The 20,365-nt window shown below is 47.2% G+C and overlaps 1 protein-coding gene across 1 annotated transcript in view; it reads right to left on the bottom strand.

The window, feature by feature from the left end:
• Nucleotides 1–7,446: 7,446 nt before the first annotated feature.
• ATRN (attractin) overlaps nt 7,447–20,365 on the bottom strand; it is a 143,409-nt gene continuing 130,490 nt past the window's right edge. Inside the window, exons 28-29 of the mRNA XM_041427574.1 lie at nt 14,160–14,274; nt 7,447–12,675 (exon numbers count right to left, since the gene is read on the bottom strand). Coding sequence (XP_041283508.1) covers nt 12,551–12,675; nt 14,160–14,274 — 240 coding nt within the window. The 3' untranslated portion in view covers nt 7,447–12,550. The remainder of the gene's footprint in view (nt 12,676–14,159; nt 14,275–20,365) is intronic.

Raw genomic sequence — 20,365 nt, forward strand, 5'->3', positions numbered from 1 at the left:
AGAGGTTACCTCGTCCCAGTACCATGTCCCACATCAGCACTTCAGTGATTTCAGTGAGAGACATCATCATCATCATCTCCCCTGGATTCACATCACAGGATCATGAAATGGGTCAGGTGGGGCCTTAAAGCTCATCTTGTTCCAGCCCCCTGCCATGAGCAGGGTCACTTGCATTTGACCAGGCTTTCCAAGCCCCATCCAGCCTGGCCTTGGACACTTGCAGGGCTGTCTTGCTTTAAGGGCTCTGCAGATGTTACTTGTCTCACACATCAGAGCCCAACCAGATCCTCAGTTCCCATGTCCTGTCCTCCAAGCCCTGTCCCAGGCCAGGTCCTGCCCTTCTGGGGGTCCCTTGGGGTTCATGGATGCTTTGGGTTGAAATGAATTAGGCACAGAGCAGGAAGCCTCTCATCCAGCAGGAAAGAGCTGGGGAGTAGGAATTAGCCAAAAAAAAAAAAAATCCCAAAACTTTCATGGCTTTGTTCTGATTATTTTATTCTTTTCACCAATATTTAATGTTGATTCTCCCTCCAAGCCTGTTCATGAATCAAACTTTGCAAAAAATGATGACTTTTGAACCTTTCTGCTGGAGGAAGCAAACATGATTACTCTCCTCCCACCCACCAACATGTGTGCACAGACCACTGCTTTTTCCTTGTAAAAAGTCAGTATTTTTTTGGATGAAATTCCATCTCTGCTGAATTCTGTGAAGTGAACCATGGATCTTCATTTTTAAGTCTCTTGATTAACCACAGAAGTCATAGCAGCTGCTTGTAAAGGCAAAAGACTGAGCTAGCCAAGAGACAGGGAGACAATTTCTTTTAGGAATTACTCCATTCCTGACAACTTCCATAAGCACAAAGAAGAATCATGGGAAAAAGAAAGGAAAAAACCCCACAGTTAAAGAACCAGCCAGACTTTCTGTAGCCACTGAACTCTATTTTTTGGCTGCACAGCACTACTCCCAGTGGCTGGCAGCCCTGAGAGCCTGTGAAATATTGTGTATGTACTTATACCTGTCATGTCATGTCATGTCCAGCATTGTCCAGGTGGGAGCAGGAGCTGGGAGGGAGACCCGGGGCTGGGAGGTGGTGCTGGAGCAGGAACCTCCTGTGTGCCCCTGCTCGAGGGGAGGGTGGTGGGTGCCAGCCCAAACTGGGGTCAAACTTGTACTTACCTTTTCTGTACGTGTCAATATCCAAACATATCCATGAATAAAGCACACATGCATTTTCCTGACCCCTCACTCCTGCCTGCCATGCCAGCACATCCTGGATGGTGCTGAGCTCTGCTCCTGCACTGGAAGGGCAGCTGGAAGGAACTGGGGATCTTCTCCAGGGGTTGGAAGAGTGGTGGGGCTCAGATGAGCCGTGCTTGGCTGGAATCATGGAATCGTGGAATATCCTCAGCTGGAAGGGACCACAGGGATCACCCAGTGCAGCTCCTGTCCCTGCCAGACCCCCAAAATCCCACCCTGCGCATCCCTGGAGCAGTGTCCCAATGCTCCTGGAGCTCTGGCAGCCTCGGGGCCGTGCCCATTCACTGGGCAGCCTGGGCAGTGCCAGCACCCTCTGGGGAAGAACCTTTCCTGATCTCCAGCCTGACCTGCCCTGGCACAGCCCCAGCTGTTCACTCAGCTCCTGTCCCTGGTCCCAGAGAGCAGAGATTGGAGCTGCCCTCGGGAGGAGCTGCAGACAGTTCTGAGGGCTCCTCTCAGCCCCAATCCCAGCCCCAAATCCGTATCTCCCAGCAAGGAGGGGTGGCAGGTGAAAAGCAGCTCTGCTGGGATGGAGAGGCTCCAGAGTCATCAGGGAAGGAGACACGAGTCTCCACAGCAGTCCTGGGCTGTTGCTGTGGCCTGAGGGGGTGAAACATGCAAAGGTTTGGGAGAAATTTGGGGCAGGTTTGGCTCAAAGCTGGTGCCAGCACAGGAGGAGGGAAGCACTGCAAGACACAGCAGGGATGGGAATATTTTTTGCACCTGCAATTAGGGGCCTGTGGAGCCACTGGTGCCAGGATGTCACCAGTGACCCGCGGAGTGGAAATAACTGGGAAGGGCTGGTGCTGCACCCTGTGCTGGACTCAGGAGGAAGGGAGATGGAGGAGAAGGGAGGGTGGTGGCTCCTGCCAGCCAGGAAGCCTTCTGCTCATGCCATGAACATCCATGAACTATTTTTGGCAACTTGAAAAAAAAAATCACAGGAAAATTGATTAGAATGTTTTCTTACCAATTCTGGGTAGGGGAAAAAAATTGAAAATAAATGTACCTGAAATTTTTATTAAAATAATGAAAAAATTCAAGTCAGTTCTTAAAGTGAGTTCAAGGTTGAACACATAAATCTTGCACTTTTTCCTCCCAGAAATCATGTTTGCCTCCATGTGTGCATGGAGCAGCTGAGGAGCAGAACCTGAGGGTTAGGGAAGGACTTAGACCCTCCTCAAAGCCTTCTCCCTCCCACAGTGCCCAGGCTGGGTTTTGCTGACTCAAAGGACAATTCCTGTGAAGGTTCCAGCCAGCTAAACCTGAAACATGAAACATGCTGTGGAATTTCCCTGGCTCTTGGCAAGCAGCTGCTCAACCAAGGTCAGCACCCAAAACTGGTGGGGCCAGTCCAGGGCCACAAGTGCTGGGGTGAAGGAGCTGCAGGGGGCTCCAGGGGCTCCTGGCATTCAAGGAGATCTCAGCACTCCCCAGTGGGACTCCCCCAGGCTCTGCACAGGGACAGCACGTGGGGCTCAGCTCAGGGGCTGGCTGCAACAGTCCTGCTCTGGGATGGAGCAACTGGCTCCAAGAAAGCCTGGAAGTCATCCTAAATTTAGAGTGAGGAGATTCTGGAGCACGAGAAGCACTAATAGCTGGAAGAAGCTTTGGCTGACCCTCAGTTCTACCCTGTCTCTGGGTCTGGGTATGGTTTTGGGGGTGCTGGCTGAGCACCACTCCCTCCTACAGCCAGAGACATTAAACAGAGGAAAGAGCACAGGAAGTGATTTTTCCACATTCCCAGAGAAAAGGTCTTAGAGTTCTTACCTCACCTGTGTAGCCCCCAGGACAAGATGGACAGAGGTTGGAGCAGCCTGCTCTAGTGGAAGGTGTCCCTGCCCATGGCAGGGGCTTGGACCAGATGGAGTTTAAAGTCCCTTCCAGCCCAAACCATTCCTTGTTTCCATGACACACCAGAGCCTGGGGCAGCACAGCAGGCTTAAAGGAGAGACCTGCAGAGGACCCACAGTCCCCATCATGCTGTGGCTGCAGACACAGCACAAGTGAAATCCTGCAGCTGATGTTCAACTGCTGCAAGGGGATGTTGAAATCAGAAACAACAATTTACCACACGTTATCTCCAAGCAAACAGTGCTAAAATGCTGATAGGGATGGAGACATCCTGCTTCGGTTATTAAAACACTGAATTTCTGCAAAAATAGTGGATGTTTGCCAAAGGGAAAAGCTGCAGAATTAGTTCTGACATGAAAAATGTTCCAGTCATTTCATGGGGTTTTTTTTTCTAAGGGGAAGTGGAAATTATTTCTGGTGAAAGCAAGGATCCCAGGGAACATGTCAATGGAAATCCCCCCAGTCACTCTGTTGGAGGCACGTTGTGGCTGCAGCCTGGAAGACAGAGCTGATAAAACAGCCAGCAAGCTGCAGGTGGGATGGATGGATGACCCTTAAAAACAACAGCCTGTTGCATATTCATATACCTCATACATGATGCATAAATTCCATTCAAACACAGGATTCTGTCTGGTCACTGTCAACTTCTTCCTCTGAATCCTCATGCCGTCTTTCTCTCTGAGCGAGGTGGGAAGAAGTTAGTTCTCTGCTGATAAGGGAGCAATAAATTCCCTTTCTCTGGAAGATTTAGGTGTCCTGTGGCTTCTATCTGGTGCAAGTCCTTTCTTAACCAAATATCTTACATAGCATGGTTTCTATTTTAACATTATGTTATAACCTAAAACAGTATTTAATAGTTAATTTAATACTTAAGAAAATTAATACAGCATAACTTTCTAACATAACACATACAATATTCATCTTAATACTTGCGAAAAGCCAATCATAAAATACACATTTTTCACAGATGGAGACCCCAGACATGGCTGTGCTCTGCTCCAATTCCCCATCCAGACAGTACTTCATGGTCAGCCACCACAGTCCAGACCTACCCACTGAAGTTTTGCTTCCAAACTGGATTCAGAGATCAGCATGAGCACCAGGAGAGATTAAATCCCATCCTCCCATGGCATTGCTGGTCACCATGGATGGGGGAAGATCAGAAACAGCCCCTGCCCTCACAGGTTTGTGGAGCTGCACCCAGGCTTCTTGTAAGCAGCAGGGAAATAAAGAGGGGAAAGGTGCTGTCCTTCTTGGTAGAGCCAAAGTGCTCCAGTCAGTGTTTTTTTGGCTAAATTCCCTGCAGATGTGGTTTCTGAGTGATGCACATGGGCCAGGAACACAGAGAAGAGGGGCAAGGAAGGGCCTGATCCTGCAGCTGATCATAGACTTATGGAATAGTTTGAGTTGGAAGGGGCTGGAGGCCATCTAATTCCACCCCTGCCATGGGGACACCTCCCACTGTCCCAGCTGCTCCAGCCCCAGTGTCCAGCCTGGCCTTGGGCACTGCCAGGGATCCAGGGGCAGCCACAGCTGCTCTGGGCACCTGTGCCAGGGCCTCACACCCTGCCAGGGAAGAATTTATTCCCAATATCCCATTCATCACTGCCTTCTGGCAGTTGGAAGCCATTCTCCCTTGTCCCAACCCTACATGCCAATGAAAAACATCCAATTTCAATGCAGTTTGAGCCCTGAAATCTTGTTCTTTGTGGAAGAGTTATCTCTTCTGAGACATCTCTGGTGCAGATCCCAAATCCCAAGCTTGTCACTGAGTCTCAGGAGCCACCAAGGAGAAGACGAGGTGACAGTAGGACATCATGTACCTTACCTCAGAGCTTCCATAGGGTGATGATGGTGTCCCAAAATCCTGTGGCCAAGGGTATTGGGACTCTGACACAGTCTGGGGATGTGTTGCTGTTCCCAGCCACCCTGAAATGGGGAACATAAGGAGCTCAGCCCACCTCCAGTGATGCTGACACCTGGGTCCAGCAGCCTCATTACCAGCCATAAAAATCACCAGCAGATGCTCTCACCTCATTAGAAAATCTCCTCCCACCTCATGCCTTTGGCAAGATCTCAGGGTTCCATTCTGACCCTGCAATCCCTGCTTTGCTGCTTGATTAGTTCAGAAACCAAAAACCCAGAGAGAAGTTCAAGAATCTGCTAATTTTTTTTTCCCAAATGGCAATTGGCTATGGAACTCTGGCTCTTTTTTATGCCTCTCTTCCCACCAATGGGGAAAAAAAGGAAATGTTGGTGTTTCTGCCATGTTGTAGATAATTTACCACCAACCAGCCATGTGGAACTACCCAAGAGCTTCCCCAAACCACACCTCTCCCTGGGTGAAAGAAACACCACCCAGCCTCCACTCCAGGATTTCTGGGGGAGTTAAACTGGTTTTTAAAAAGACTTAAACTCCCTTCTTGCTGTGAGTGGTTGATATTTAAGGTTTGTGGAAAGAAAAGCTGGACCTCAAATTCCTCTCTGGCTCCTTACCCAAAACCATTCATTAATGACAGCTGAAGACAAAGACCATCATCCTGGATGGACACAACACTTGGAAAACCTCCACGCTCTCTTCCCTTCCAACCTCTTTTCTTTGCTACAACACAAGAAAAATCAGAGCAGGGATGAAAAATGGCTCCAGCCCTCTGTAGTTTTTCCTGCTGTCCAAAATAAATTTAAAGCAGCTCTAAAACCACTACCCCCTGCCCATTTCATTTCAAGTCTGGACACCCCACGCTGTGCTGTCAGCCTGGCATCCTCTGCTCAGCTCTGCAGCAATTGCTGGAATTGGGCTCCTGCATCCCAGTTTAATGCCATGGAATGAAGCAGCACAGCAGCCTTCGGAGGCGACTGTGGCTGAAACCCTCATGGCTCATAAATGTCAGGTTCAACTCTGCTTCATCCCAGCAGTGCTTAATTCCAAAGTTGGAGAGTGACATAAAAATAAATGGAGAGCAGCGATTGCGTCCCGGCAGGACTCGGAGCGCGGCTGCCTGGGTGTCACGGATCAAGTGACAGCTTCAGACAAGCCCTGCCTCAGGCACAGGCTTTTGGCAGCAGCTCTGCTTAGGTGACCTGCACCTCAGTCCCTCTGGCTCACAAGATCTTAAGGCTGGCTGATTAGGGCTATTATAAAATGTGTTATTTATTGAACAGACAGGAGGTAACAGACAAAAGGCCTTCAACAGTTCCTACACAGTACAAAACAAGAGAACTACTGAGAGATTACATAAAACAGTGCACAACATTAAGGTTATTGTTATATATTAAATATATATTGTTATATACTATTGCTATATATATTAAAGCTAGCAAAGACACAGTAGAGAACAGGAGTCAGTGGAACTCACCACCCATAGAGTACAGAGTCCTTCCATTCAGCCCTCGAGCGAGTAACCACAAAATTGATGTCCCAGCTTTGGGGAAAGCCCCACAGATTTCTAGAGAATGTGCAGAAGACTTTTGCTTTGTGAAAGTTTGGTGCAGCTTTTATAGTTTGCAAAGTGGAGTGTCTGTCAGTCAAAAATTCCAGCTGATCTTTCCACAGTCTTACTTCCACAGCAAGATGTTTATTGTCAGCTAGTAGTGTCACTTTCCCAGTGCCTGAATAACCATGAGACAGGCGATCTTTAGTGACTTATTTCACCAAATGGCAAGCTTTTGTGAAGGGCAGAAGCCTTGCACCAGCTGACAAACAGCAGGTAAGTGCCTGTGGTGGGAGAGGAGCGGCCACCTCTGCCTCCCTCTGCAGCTGCTGCGTGTCCGAAACACCAGCTGGTGCCAACATCTGATAAACCATCAGCAAAACTGGTGATAGCTTCCATGGGGGAGAGCTTTTCCTCTTTGGATTTAAACAACGAAATTTACTGGAAACAAATTGTTAGTAAGAAAGGGAAGGGGCTGAGATTTCATAGCTCTGTTGCAGTTATGTCAGGAGGGGCAGTGGAGGAGCAGCTCTGGTTTCTGCTCTCTGGGACAAGGACAGGGAACGGCTGGAGCAGGGCCAGGCAGGGTCAGGCTGGAGGTCAGGAAAGGTTCTTCCCCCAGAGGGGCACCTGGGGAAAGTGAACCTGAGGGCAGAAATGGAAACTATTTAATGACTGTCTTTGTCTTAAAAATCTACAGATTTAACTCTTGGAATTACTCCATCCCCCATCCAGAGGACACGTCCCTCCTTCCTCCTCCCAAATTCAGCACCTGCCAGGAGCCACTGACACCCACCACACCACAAGAGAAACTCACCCTCACCTCAGCCAGAAGCCTTCAAAACACTTGCAATTATTTTCCCCCGCACCATTTTAAGAAAATAAAATAAGAGGAAAAATTTAACCAGATCATCTACTTTTTATTTCAGAGGAAAGATTTGCATTATTTACTTTTATTTATATACATGTACTTCACATTTGTATTTAAAATGCACACACCTCCCAAGAATTTTCTCGTTCCGGCTTTAAATTAGCTGTTATTTTACAATACAAAAAATTATACCAAAAAACTGCAATCCTAAATGTGTGTATGTATAACACCCACAACCCCAGCAATGAAATAGTTTACAATACTTGCTCCTATTTACATATGAATGCAATAAATGCTAAATTATACATATTAACAAACTAAGCTCAAGTCTGAACACAGATAAGAATCATAAATAATTACAGAACAAAGAGGGAAAAATCCAGAATACAATTAATTCAAGGATCTTAGTTTAAAGAACATTTATTGTGCACAAATTCCAGAGTAATATAAAACTCTTTTTTTTCTTTTATTTTTTTCTTTTTTTTTTTTAATGGACTGACATGTGATAGACTCTGCAACAATTGTGGTTTTTTTTTTTTCTTTTTTTTTCTACTGGTGAGGTTTGTGGAATCAATACTAAATGGAGAGGAAATGTCTAAAGAATTCTAGTACCTGGAAGACGCACACAAATAGTCTGTGTGAACAAAGAAACAGACTGAACAAAACCTGCCCTGATGCAGAAAAAGTCAGCAGATACACATATTGTAGTAGTCCTGGCATGGAAACTCAGCTCGTTTCAGCAGCTACAACAGAAAAAGCAGGAATTTGTCTAAAATTGCAGAGAACACACCCCAGAATGAGGAGCACGCCCCAAGCCATCCCTTCCCTCCCTCCCGCAGCCCCAGCAGCTGGGGAGCAGCTTCCCAGCACAGCAGCTCCCGGAGCTCTGCCACGGCAGCCCTTCCTCCCTTCCCTGCTGCTCCCAGATGGAGAGACCCGGAGGGGCCGAGGAGCTGCTCGGGGCACGCAGAGCCTGCTCGCTGCTTTCTCACAGCGCAGTTTAATATCAATATAATACCAACAAATCCCCGTTTCCAGCGGGAAGGGGCTGAGGGCTCCCAGGTGCCGCTGGTGCTGTCCCCAGCTCAGGGTCTCATGGAGAAGGAAAAGCAGCTGGAACACCTGGAGCAGGAGGACGGAGGGGCAGCCCAGCCACACGGCACTGGAGCCCCAGGGGTTGTGGAAAAGGCCCAAATTTGATTTCAGCCTCAAACCCTCCCTTCAGCTCAGGCAGGGCCGAGCAAGCCGAGTGCCATTTGCAGCCATCCCAGAACCCAGGGCCTGGGGACCTCGGCCACCTTCCCTGCAGAGAACTGGAGCTTTGGGCACCCTCCAGGACACAAATACCCTCAGGAGCGTGGATCTGCCAGCACAGGCTGCCACGTCCACGGAAACGCACCTCTGAATTTGGGACATTATATGCCATGGCTTGATGTCAATTGCAGGCATTTCCCCATGCCTGCTTTATTTTGGTAATTTCACTACAATGCATTTTATGCCCAGAGAAAGTGATAGGAACAACTGAAAAGTTGTGTCTCATAAATATTCTTGTATCCAAAGTATTGAGCCAGAGTGTGGCAAGGTCATGCTACACCAGCCCAGAGAAAATTCTGGGCTAAAAACCATGGAAAATGGGGAATATTTAAAAAAAAAAAAAGTGCTGTTTGGAGATCCACTGGCACCATTGTTTTCTCGAATAAAAGGGCCCCAACAGTTCTGAAATTTCAGTACTAATTTTTTTAAAGGCTCCTCTCAGAGAATGAAAATCTTCTGAGGGTCAAGATGTCGAATGCTGAATTTCAGCCAGTTACAAACACCTGAAAATAGTGATTTTGAACGGAAACACTGCCACAATTTTAGTAACAAAAGCCTTAAACTACTGATTTAATCCTCCACGCAGTGACCACTATAAGGACCTTTATTACTTGTATCCAAATGTTGCTTTTCCCCTTTCAAATGGAAAAGCCAATATTTAACTTGGTTTCTACATTTAAGTGAAATACATTTGAACACACAAAAGTCAAGTTACGCCTCCCTGCTTTGCAAGACATCATGATATAATCTGGTGTTTAAAGCTCTGGAAAGTTATCTACTACTGATCAGATGAAGGAGTTATTAAGACAAAACTCATACATAACTTAAAATCATCAAAAATACATTCAATATTTTTTCTGGTTTATATACACTTTAAATCTCTCCATGTTCTGCACGTTACTGTAGAGTTTATGTACAAGTGCAAAATCTGTGTGCCATTTGTCATTTATTTACAGATTCTCCCATGAAATAAGGTTGTTCTTTCTCCCCCACCTCACCTCCAAATGAAATAAACCCAAAAATCCTTCACTTTTGATACTGGCCTGGTGATAAACTGCCAGCAATTCCTCTTTCCCCTATCCTTTCCCTTGTTTTTCCCTGTTTACCTCTAAGCTGGGATGAAACTGCAGCAGAGCTATGTATGAGAGTTCTCTTCTCCCTCATCAGGATGGAGATCAGATGCAGGGCAGAGCTACATCCTAAAGGAGCCAGTTCCTTTTAGTTACATAAGTAATTCTTGTTGCTCTATTTACATCTTTTGGTTCTGATAAACCTTGACTGATCATTTTTGCTCACTTTTTCAGTATCTGACACCTCATTTTGGCCACACTCCTGGCATACTGCAGGCTTTGCAGACCAGACAGCCCAGCTCTCCAGGAGTGAGAAAACATCCCAAACTCTGTATTTATGTCTTTTTATTAAAGTAAAAATCTATCACCCCTCCAGGCCTACGGTTCTGAAAGCTGTCTGTGATCAGGACAGCCCAACAACTTTAAGCACCTGCCCAAGAGCTGTCCTGAAGAGGGAAACTCAAGCACAGGGGCTTTCACCATCTGGGCTGGCAGTTCTCCTCCCAAAAGCAGCAAGAAGAAATCTGCAAACATCAGGATGTGCATTGTGGCTGAAAATACACAGGGGAGGGACTTTAGTCCAGTCTTATTTCTCCAGTACAGATTAACCCTATCACTGAGCAAGTTAGAAAATATTAGCAGGAGATGAATCTGTCTGAGGTAATCCGTGCATCAGGTAAAACTTAAATTGCCTGAATCCCTTCATTCTAAGACAAATCTCAACACTTTTCCAATCATAATTCCTTTTCCCCACAGAGCACTGAAACTTCTAGTTTAGAAACAGATGCATTTATATATATTTGTATATATAATGCATTTTTTCCCAATATTTTTCTGCAGTCCAAATATTTTATTTCAGTCCCATTGCACTTGTTAAATGACACATTAAATCAGAATTATCATCCACCACAGTCCTTAAGCCATCAGGCTGTTCCCATCACCACTGTCTGGACACACACAGCAATCCACCCCTTTATTGCAATGCTGCCAGGCTCCAAAGAGCTTCTTCAAAATACATGGTTAGGAAAAAAACACCCCAGGAATCAATGGCTGATGTGTGACTGATCACCAGAACACACACAAAAAAGGAGCAGTTATTTGGGTTTCAGTTTGGAAAGGTGCTGCCTGGGCAGACCCAAGAGCACTTCCCTTCCACGTGTTACTTCTCCATTTATCAAGTATCAGATGTCCTCAAGAGAACCCGCCAGCCCAGTGACCCGGGTGAATCCACGATGCCTGTGATGGAACCATAACCACACCCCTCGTTTGGCACCTCCACCAGCCCTTCCCACCAGCTGCAGCCCACCACGCCGTGTGGCCCTGTGCCGCATTCCAGGGGCACACTGGACACCACCACACACAGATGGGCGGGCTCAGTCCAACCCTGAGCCTCAAACCACAATCCCAGCTCGTCAGAGCAGTTCAGATGGTTTGATGCACCCCCCAAGCACCAAACCTTCTCTTTGCTGCTTGCAAGTCTCATCCTTTCACCAGCCAGCAACTTCCTCAACCTCTAACAGAGCTCAAGCTCAACAGGAAATACCAGGATCCGATCGTGTAGAACTCAAACCTGTGGCAAAACAAAGCTGCTCTGCTTGATTTTTATTTAAAGTTCTTTTCTTACTTCATCCTCAAGTGATCTGGCACCCAGAGCGTTGCTTTTTACACTTTGTAAGAAGATGGAGCAAACCATAACCACTGAGGAGCAATGCCTCCAAGCTCAGCTCTCATCCAGAGGATGGCGAGAGGGAAGGGGGAAGAAAGGGGCCAAAATCAGAAAAACGTGATGTGTCTGACTGGAACACAGACTGCTTCTATGAAAATGCTGGTGAAACTGGGAGTTTTCTTATGGGATACTGAAACTCTACGTGCCTTCCCGGCATTTGCACCTGGGTGAGCATCTGCTTGGTCAGGAAAATGCAATTTTTGTCTGACTGCACGGCACAGAGGACACAGAGTGCCTTGGGTGACTCTAGATGTGAGTATACATACCTTTAAAAGAATTTAATTATGTTAAAAAGCAGCATGTGTAGCAGTCTCCTCACTCCTAGATCTGTTCACGTCTAGGCACTTGTGTGTGGTGTACTCCAAGCAGGATAAGACTATGTAAACACTGAGTCTTTCCAAAGCAACATCCAACTTTCCAGTTATTTCATGTGGTCTGAGCAACATCAACCTTTAAACCATCCCAGCTTTTGCCTTCCTGGACCATGATGACTACAAAAAGGCTGTGCCTGGAAGAGAGTTCCACTGAAATAATGAGGGAACAATTACATATTAAATGAAAACAAAGAATGAAGATGCTTTGAAGATTAATAGTAGTGTTTATGTGTTGAGAGCTGACACCTGTAAACACTGGATCTTTTTCTTTTTGTACAGTTTGATAAATACATGAACTACAAAGCACTTTCCATGTAGAAACCTGAGTGTCATTCATTGGACTACTGTTGTATTTACACTGACCAGGAGTGGCGGCGTCGGACCTCACCGCACCTGCACGGAAATCACTTTGCTTTAACCTTGAAGAAAACAAAGGAGCAATCTGAAGCCATGTGTCAGTAAAACTTAGGTGGAGCAGTTGTCAAATAAAGCCAACTAGCACGTAGATGAGAGAAAAAAACTGGGTTCAAGGAAGTTGTGGTTTTTTCCGGGTGCTTCTAGTCTCTTGGGACACAACTTGGAAATCTTCCTCCTCCTTGGTATCACTTTTCCATTTTGTTTAAAACCCTAGACAGTTTCTGATGTCCATGCATCAAATACAGGTTCCTGGCTGTGCAGGGGGCTGCTGCTTCCGATTTCGGATGGCGCCCGATTTCTCTTTGTAGGCAATTGGCATCTGTTGTGAAATGTCCACCAGAGCACTGGCCACCGCGAGACCTGGGCAACAGAACCAACAGTCAGGCACCAGGACAGCCACAGCACCAAACCCTTCAGAAAGAGCTGAGAAAATCCCTCCATGCCACAAAACGTGTAGAATTTTTTAAATAAACTAGAAAAGTGTTGTGGCCCAAGAATTAAACTCCAGCCAATATTCTGAAAGGAGCTGAAATACTGCATGTTTAATTAGAAGCAACAGCAGGAGGAAAAGATGCAATAAGGGTGGGTATTACTGGATGTAAATCTCTAAATGTTGAAACCTGAACCCTTAATACTGAAGGTGCCTTTCTCTGCACCAGTAGATGGACTACAATAAACCTGAAAGCAAATGTGCATGGAGGTTTCACTGCCCTTTCCATGGATACAGCACCTCTGCAACCTCCTCAGGGCAGATCAGGGAGTCATGGAATAGTTTGAGTTGAAAGGCACCCTAAAGCCCATCCAGTTCCACCCCCTGCCATGGGCAGGAACACCTTCCACTATCCCAGGGTGCTCCAAGCCCTGTCCAACCTGGCCTGGAAAATTCTAGAGATGGTGCAGCCACAGCTGCTCTGGGCACCCCGTGCCAGGGCCTCCCTGCTCTATTCACAGACAAAGCACATCTCGACTTAGCTCAGTCCAGCTCAACACCAAACCATCCAATTCAAGCCCTGCTAACTCTCTTTCTAAAGCCTTTGCTTCACCAAGCTCACTGGGCACCGGGGAACCCCAGTTAAATCCCACACTGCCCAGGAGATGATGTCCCAGTGCCCTGACACCAGGTTTGGGTGTGAAGGGGTTGAGAACAAGGCTGGGTGGGGAAAAGCTCTTTGTCCAGAGCTCCTAAGAGGAGAGCAGAGATGCTCTGAAAGGACTTCTAGTGGCAGGACAGGGGGGAATGGTTTCAGATTGACAGTGGGCAGGCTTAGATGGGATATTCTTCCCTGTGAGGTGGGGGAGGCTCAGGCACAAGTTGCTCTGTGGCTGGCTGCCCCATCCCTAGCAGTGTCCAAGGCCAGGTTAGACGGGGCTTACAGCAACGTGGGATAGTGGAAAGTGTCCCTGCCCATGGCAGGGGGTGGAACTGGATGATCTTTAAGGTCCCTTCAAACTCAAATCTTTCCATCATTCTGTGACCCGATGTTCCCCTGCAAACGGAGCTGGGAACAAAGTCGGACAGGCCAAGTGACAAGGCCAAGTTACTTCACAGGTAATTAATGCAAACATGACTGTACCAGATCACTCTTTCCCCCACCCAGCTGTCAATTAAAGCATAGTCCAATATCAAATGTTCATCCATCAATTGACCTTATTAAGTAATTAACTCAAAACTCATGCTGGAAGCCAGCAGGGCCCAGACCAGGGAGCCCTAAAATACCTTGAGCACATCCCAAGCTGAACTGTGGCTACAGCAGCTTCTGTGGGATCAGGGAAGGTGAACCTGTAAGGCTGGGGAAGCAGCACAGAGTTAATTCCAAGCCATCAGAGACAACAGCAATCCTCACCTGACTGTCCTGGTGGTGGAATACCCCCAAGGCCTCGAGGCAACCTGACGAACACGGAGAGAACAGCTGCCTTGTTCCCAAAGCAGGGCTCCAGCGCGATTGGCTTCGGGACAGTCTGCAGCCAGGGAAGCAGCGGCACAAAACAAATGTTAAACAGCGTGTTACACCCTCCCTCTGCCCCCAGCATCCTTCCTTCAGCTCCTGCAAGCCCCAGGGCATGAACCACCATGAACTACACTGCTGTGCTGGGCAGATTTCCAGCACACAGCCAGCAAAGCTAAAACCACTGTCAGCAACAATCAAAACATGAGTCATCACAAGAAAACACATTCACTTAATAAAAATCAGGCTATTAAAAAGTCAAGCACTACACAAGGCTTGTATTTCTCCCCAAATTCAATAACAAAGGAGCAGCTTATGTAATCAACAAGATTGAGGTTTTTGTTCCATCGACCCCATCAGCAGCCTGTCACTGATAGCAGCATGCACCACCACGGCGATTCGATACTCCACATTCTATTTCCAGAATTAAAGTCCATGTACCACCTTAACAGCACTCTATGCATTAACACAGTAAACAACATTTTCCCAAGAACAAAAATAAGTGTTCAAGGCCAGGCTGGACGGGGCTTGAAGCAACCTGGTCTAGTGGAAGGTGTCCTTGTCCATGGCAGGGGGAATTAGATGGGCTTTAAGGGCCCTTTCAATCTGTCATTCTAATGTTTACCAGGCAGTCAGCTTTCTCCCTGGAGGAGCAGAGGACGGGATCCCTTGCTAACCCTCAGTGCCTGTGGCCATCTCCCTCCCACTGCACTCTTGTGAAGATTTTACCTGAATGATCAACAGCCAGCTTCAGTACGTCATTAGAAAGCCAAAATGCAACAGCCCAGCCCAGAAACTAAAGTATGTTCTCAGCTGGGCCCCAACCCCACACACAAGTACACAGGATCAGTGCTACTGTGGGCTGCAACAACAGCCAGATTAGGATGCAAGTGCTCACCAATGAGTACAGGTTCAGGAGAGTTTCTTCTTTTGTTCCACATCAGCTAAAAAAGCTGAGAAACACTATTTTTACCCAATACACTCAGTGCTGTTTTCTTGTTTAGTATGGACAAATTTCACTCTGGTGTTAATGAAATAATTAGTTCTTTTTCTATCAGGCATCAAACTACACCACAGTACTCAAATATTCAACAGAAACTCAATGCAATGTAAGCCATGAAAAAGCCTGAACAGGAGTCAAACATGCTGTTAAATTACAGCTGCTCAATAAAAAAGACAAAAGGAGACAACAGCAAGCAAAATGAAACTTAAAACTTGCCATATCTCCCATTTACTGCAATGACTGCAGCAGTGTTTGTTGGTCTGTGCCAGGCAGATAAATACGTGCTGCACAGGCTGGATGATGGAGCTGCTGCCTGCCTGGTTTATGACAGCAGATTTCTCCATCTCCCCACCCCCAACAAAGGGACCCAACTCAGAGTAAAGCTTTTCCCAGAAGGAAACAAGCACACCCTGGTGCTGTATCCCAGAGACTCAACTGCCAGAGGTAACAGAGAGAGCACGGAGAGGAACTGCAGGAACAGAGCCCACGGACTTCTGCCTTGTGGGGGGAGCAAGAACCCAACACAAAGCTGATTTTCTTTTGGAGACACTCAAGCATCCTACTTATTCTACTGTTAATAAAACAGTTCTGCTGAATTCCAGAGCTTGGAGGATGGCACTTGGGTTACAGAGAGCTCTTGTGCTCACCCTCAGCACTGAGCAGAATGAGCAGCAAAGACCACACAGACAAGTGATGGAGGGAAGACAGTGAAGGAGTAACTGAATAAGAAACTTTCTTTTTACATACTTTTTAATATATTTATTTTCAATGGATTAATGGCCATGCCAGGTTGGACACTGGGGCTTGGAGCAGCCTGGGGCAGTGGGAGCTGTCCCTGCCATGGCAGACCATGGAAAGATGACCTTTAGAGTCCCTCCCAACCCATGAGGATGGTCAGCAGCACATACACCATCCTCCAGCCAACCTGCAGAAACAGGAGGCTGGAAAATCCATCTCAGGGGTCACCCAATCCAGCCCTCCACTAACACAGGCAATTGCACATAAAAGCACAATTCTCTGCTTTAAGAATAGTTACACTTTCAGCCTGTGCCATCACCTCTGGGAGACCTTTCCAGATCCCCAGGTCTGGATCTCCCCAGAAACTTTCTTTTAACCTCAAATCGTTCACACTTCATTCATCTGCCTGACATTCTTCTGTGCCTTAATCCTCTCCCTGGGCTTTACCCTGCTGTATATCTCAGCCTTCTTTTGGATCAACTGGAAGAGCAACACTCTGAATTCCTTCTCTGGACACAAGCACTGCCTCCTCCAGCTCTCCAAGCGCCCCTCTCTGCGTTGGTTCTCGAGTGACCTGAGAGGCATTTCAGGCTCTGACAGTGCCTCTGTTGTGGTATCCAAATCACACTGAGTCTCCTGCACATCATAAAATAGAAAGAAACAGAAGTTGCTCATTATACAGCTCTCAGTCACAGAGCTGAAGGGACTTGGAGAGGAATTTAGCTCATCTCTCAGCCCCAGGCAAGACCCTCTCTCCTCCTCTGCCCTTTCCAGCTAAGAACCCTGAGTGTGTAGCAGAAATTGTCATTATGAGTCCCTGTGGGCACAATCTTCCCTTTCCATGGAATTCTTATTTTGGTCCTCAAGGTCACACATCTTGCTCCACTCTGCTCTCCTGCTTCCACAGCACAGATAGCTGGGGACAGGATGTAGCCCCTGAGCCTCCCTCCTTCCATTGTCAACCTGCCCAGAAAACAATCAGAATCATGGAATGTTTTGGGTTGGAAGGGACCTTAAAGTTCATCTCATGCCCTGCAGGGAGCAAGGACACCTCCCACTGTCCCAAGCTGCTCCAGCCCCAGTGTCCAGCCTGGCCTGGGACACTGCCAGGGATCCAGGGGCAGCCACAGCTGCTCTGGGCACCCATGCTAGGGCCTCACACCGTGCCAGGGCACAATTCCTGCCCCATATCCCATCCATCCCTGCCCTCTGGAAGTGGGAAGACATTCCTTTTGTCCTGTCACTCCAGGCCTTTGTAAAATCTCTCTCCATCTTTCCTGGTGGGCCCTTCAGCTACTGAAAAGCTACAATTAGGTCAACCCAAACCCTTTTATTTTCCAGGCTGAACAATCCCAAAAAAGATGAGGGTTGGTAAAATATTGTTAATATTTCCCTGTGTGGGGAACCTTATTTCTCTCAACCATGCACAGCAAGGATAATGATGCACCCAAAATCTGTCAGGCAGTTGCAAACTAATTTGGAAGGAATTAAGTACGACATCACTTTGCTGCAGCTAAGCTTCATCTTAAAACTAAAAGGGGAAAAATGGCCTATTGTCCATCAAATTCAGCTTTTCCTGAGACAAGCTGCAGTTAATAACAACAAAAACTCGCCTAAAGAATCAAGTCCTGCACATTTATTTTTGACAGCCCCAGTTCAGGCACCTGTTTTCTGAACTGTGACTCATTGTGCATCTCGTCCCTGCGCGCTGCTCGCCGGCCGGGAGACAGAGCAGGGAGGGAATGACTCAGAGCCAGCGAGGGATGAGGAATCTGGAATTGGAGCAGGGAGGTCAGCAGTGAAGGACACGCTGTGCCCTCTGCAAGGCAGAACCAGTGCTGGAGCCAGGGAGCAGGTTCTGCACTCAGGGAGGGAAATGTGAGATTCCAGCCAGCAGCTTCATTGGGACCTGGACTGCAGACCTCACCCAGCCCAGCCCCTGGCCCTGCCCAGACCCCAACAATCCCATCCTGGCCATCCCTGGAGCTCTGGCAGCCTCGGGGCCGTGCCCATTCCCTGGGCAGCCTGGGCAGTGCCCAGCACCCTCTGGGGAAGAACCTTTCCTGATCTCCACCTAACCCACTCCTGACGCAGCCCTATATACTCTTTTGTTGCAAATCCAAGCCATTCTCCTGCAAGAAGATTTTGAGTGAACTTGGAAAGCAGAGATCAGATGTGAGAGATGGCTCTTAAGGGTAAACTTTAAAAAGATACATAAAAAGGTGTATTTCCAAATTTTGTAACAACCTCTATCAGATGCTTAAAACCTGCCTCTGCCAGCAACTTCCATTCAGAGGTTTTGATAAACCCATTGTTGAATTATAGAAGTGATTCTTTTTTACTGAAGGCTTAATGGCACAATAAAGTAGACACTATTCAAATCTATTCAAATAAGGTGCATCTCTCAGACACTCAGCACAAGAGGACTGCTTTGAGAGAGGCCTGAACAGCAGAGTCCCATCACGGGAGCAGATACGGAGGGGAGAACAAAGCCCTGGTGCTGGAGTGGGTGGGCAAAGTCCACAGTCAGTGGCCATGGACAGACAGCTGCAGCTGAGTCATCAGGCCCCTGCCCTGAGGCACCTCTTGTCCTCAAGGAAATATGGATAGCTGTGCCTCCAGCACACTGGAGAGACAAATTCATGGAGCTGCTCACAGAACCATGGAATGGTTTCAGTTGGAAGGGACCTTAAAACTCATCTTAAAGCCATGGACAGGGACACCTCCCACTGTCCCAGGCTGCTCCAAGCCCCAGTGTCCAACCTGGCCTTGGGCACTGCCAGGGATCCAGGGCAGCCACAGCTGCTCTGGGAATTGCAGCCCAGCCCCTGCCCACCCTCCCAGGCAGGAATTCCTTGCCAAGATCCCAGCCCAATCTGCCCTTTGCCAGTGGGAGCCATTCCCTGTGTGCTGTCCCTGCAGGCCTTGTCCCCAGTCCCTCTGCAGCTCTCCTGGAGCCCCTCCAGGCCCTGCCAGGGGCTCTGAGCTCTGCCTGGAGCCTTCCCTTCTCCAGGGAACACTCCCAGCTCTCCAGCCTGGCTCCAGAGCAGAGGGGCTCCAGCCCTGCAGCAGCTCCGGGGCCTCCTCTGGGCTCTCTGCAGCAGCTCCACGTCCTCGTGCTGTTGGCCCCAGGGCTGGGGCAGCTCTGCAGGTGGGCTCTCACCTGAGGGGCACAGGGACAGAGTCCCCTCTCCCCTGCACTGACTAACCTGAACCCTCCCCTGCAAGGGGCTTTCCATGCTCCTCCACAGCAAAGCAACAATCAATGGACATGATGGGAAAAACCCCAGGAACTCCAAGAATCAGAAGGGTTCAAATGCCAAATAAACAGCAGAAAGCCAGCCAAGCTCTCCTAGCCTGGAGCAGCCCTGCCTGGGTGGAAACAGGCAGCTCAAGGTGCTTTACAGGTGGTGACACAAGCCCCTGTCCCCAGAGGCAGTGAAAGCTGCTGTCAGCTGCTTTCCACAGATGATTTTACTGGCCCAAACCAGCACTAAAAGCCAAGTAATTCCAGTTGTTTCAGAGTTTTGATCTGTATTTAGCATGCATAAAGCGTAAAACATTATAGACATTAAAATCAATAAGAGATCAGGTGATTTCATTAGTCCAACTTCTCCAGCGGGATTTTCCACATGAACAGGGCATTTGCCAGGAATTTGTCTGGGCTATTTCTAGGGGACCCAGATGTGGAATACATCACCAGTTCCCTTGGGAGTCAATTTCACAGCCAAATACTTTCCCCAAGTAGGTTGAATTGTGTGATGATCAACCTAAACATTTTTATTTCATCTCATTATTTCTGTTTATGCTGCTTGTACTCGAAAAATTCAAGAAGTTAATAATGTGTCACATAAAACTAATGGCCAGAACAATAAATATTCTGTATAATTTCACAAACACAGCATCAGTTTTATTTAGGTTCTGTGATACATTGCCAGCATATTGCGTTTCAAGATGTATTAAAAAAAATAACATGGAGAATTTTTTTTCCTTAACAAGAAAAGATGTTTCTATGGTTTGATCAAATAAGTCTTACATGGTTTTCAATTTCCAGGAAGAAAATTAAAATAAAGGAAAAATCTTATGGTGGTGGATGAGAAAAGGAACATTACCCAAACAGTTCAATTTTATTACTTGATTCCACTTGTTCAGGTGATTTCACTCTGTAGAAAAAGGGTCAAATTCCATTTGCAAGTTTTTAAATTGTGCCATTAAAATCTGAGTGAACATTTGCAAAACAACTTACAAGCAATTTCCTATTAAAAATAGACTATTAAGTTTTAAAAATTATATTCTCAGGGTAGTATGTGTGTCCTGCAAGATAGAGATGAATGAACTTCTAGCAATAATTCACAGTAAATGA

Source organism: Onychostruthus taczanowskii, unplaced genomic scaffold (assembly GCF_017590055.1).
Source record: "Onychostruthus taczanowskii isolate IOZ18803 unplaced genomic scaffold, ASM1759005v1 scaffold117, whole genome shotgun sequence".
NCBI classification, from domain to species: Eukaryota; Metazoa; Chordata; class Aves; order Passeriformes; family Passeridae; genus Onychostruthus; species Onychostruthus taczanowskii.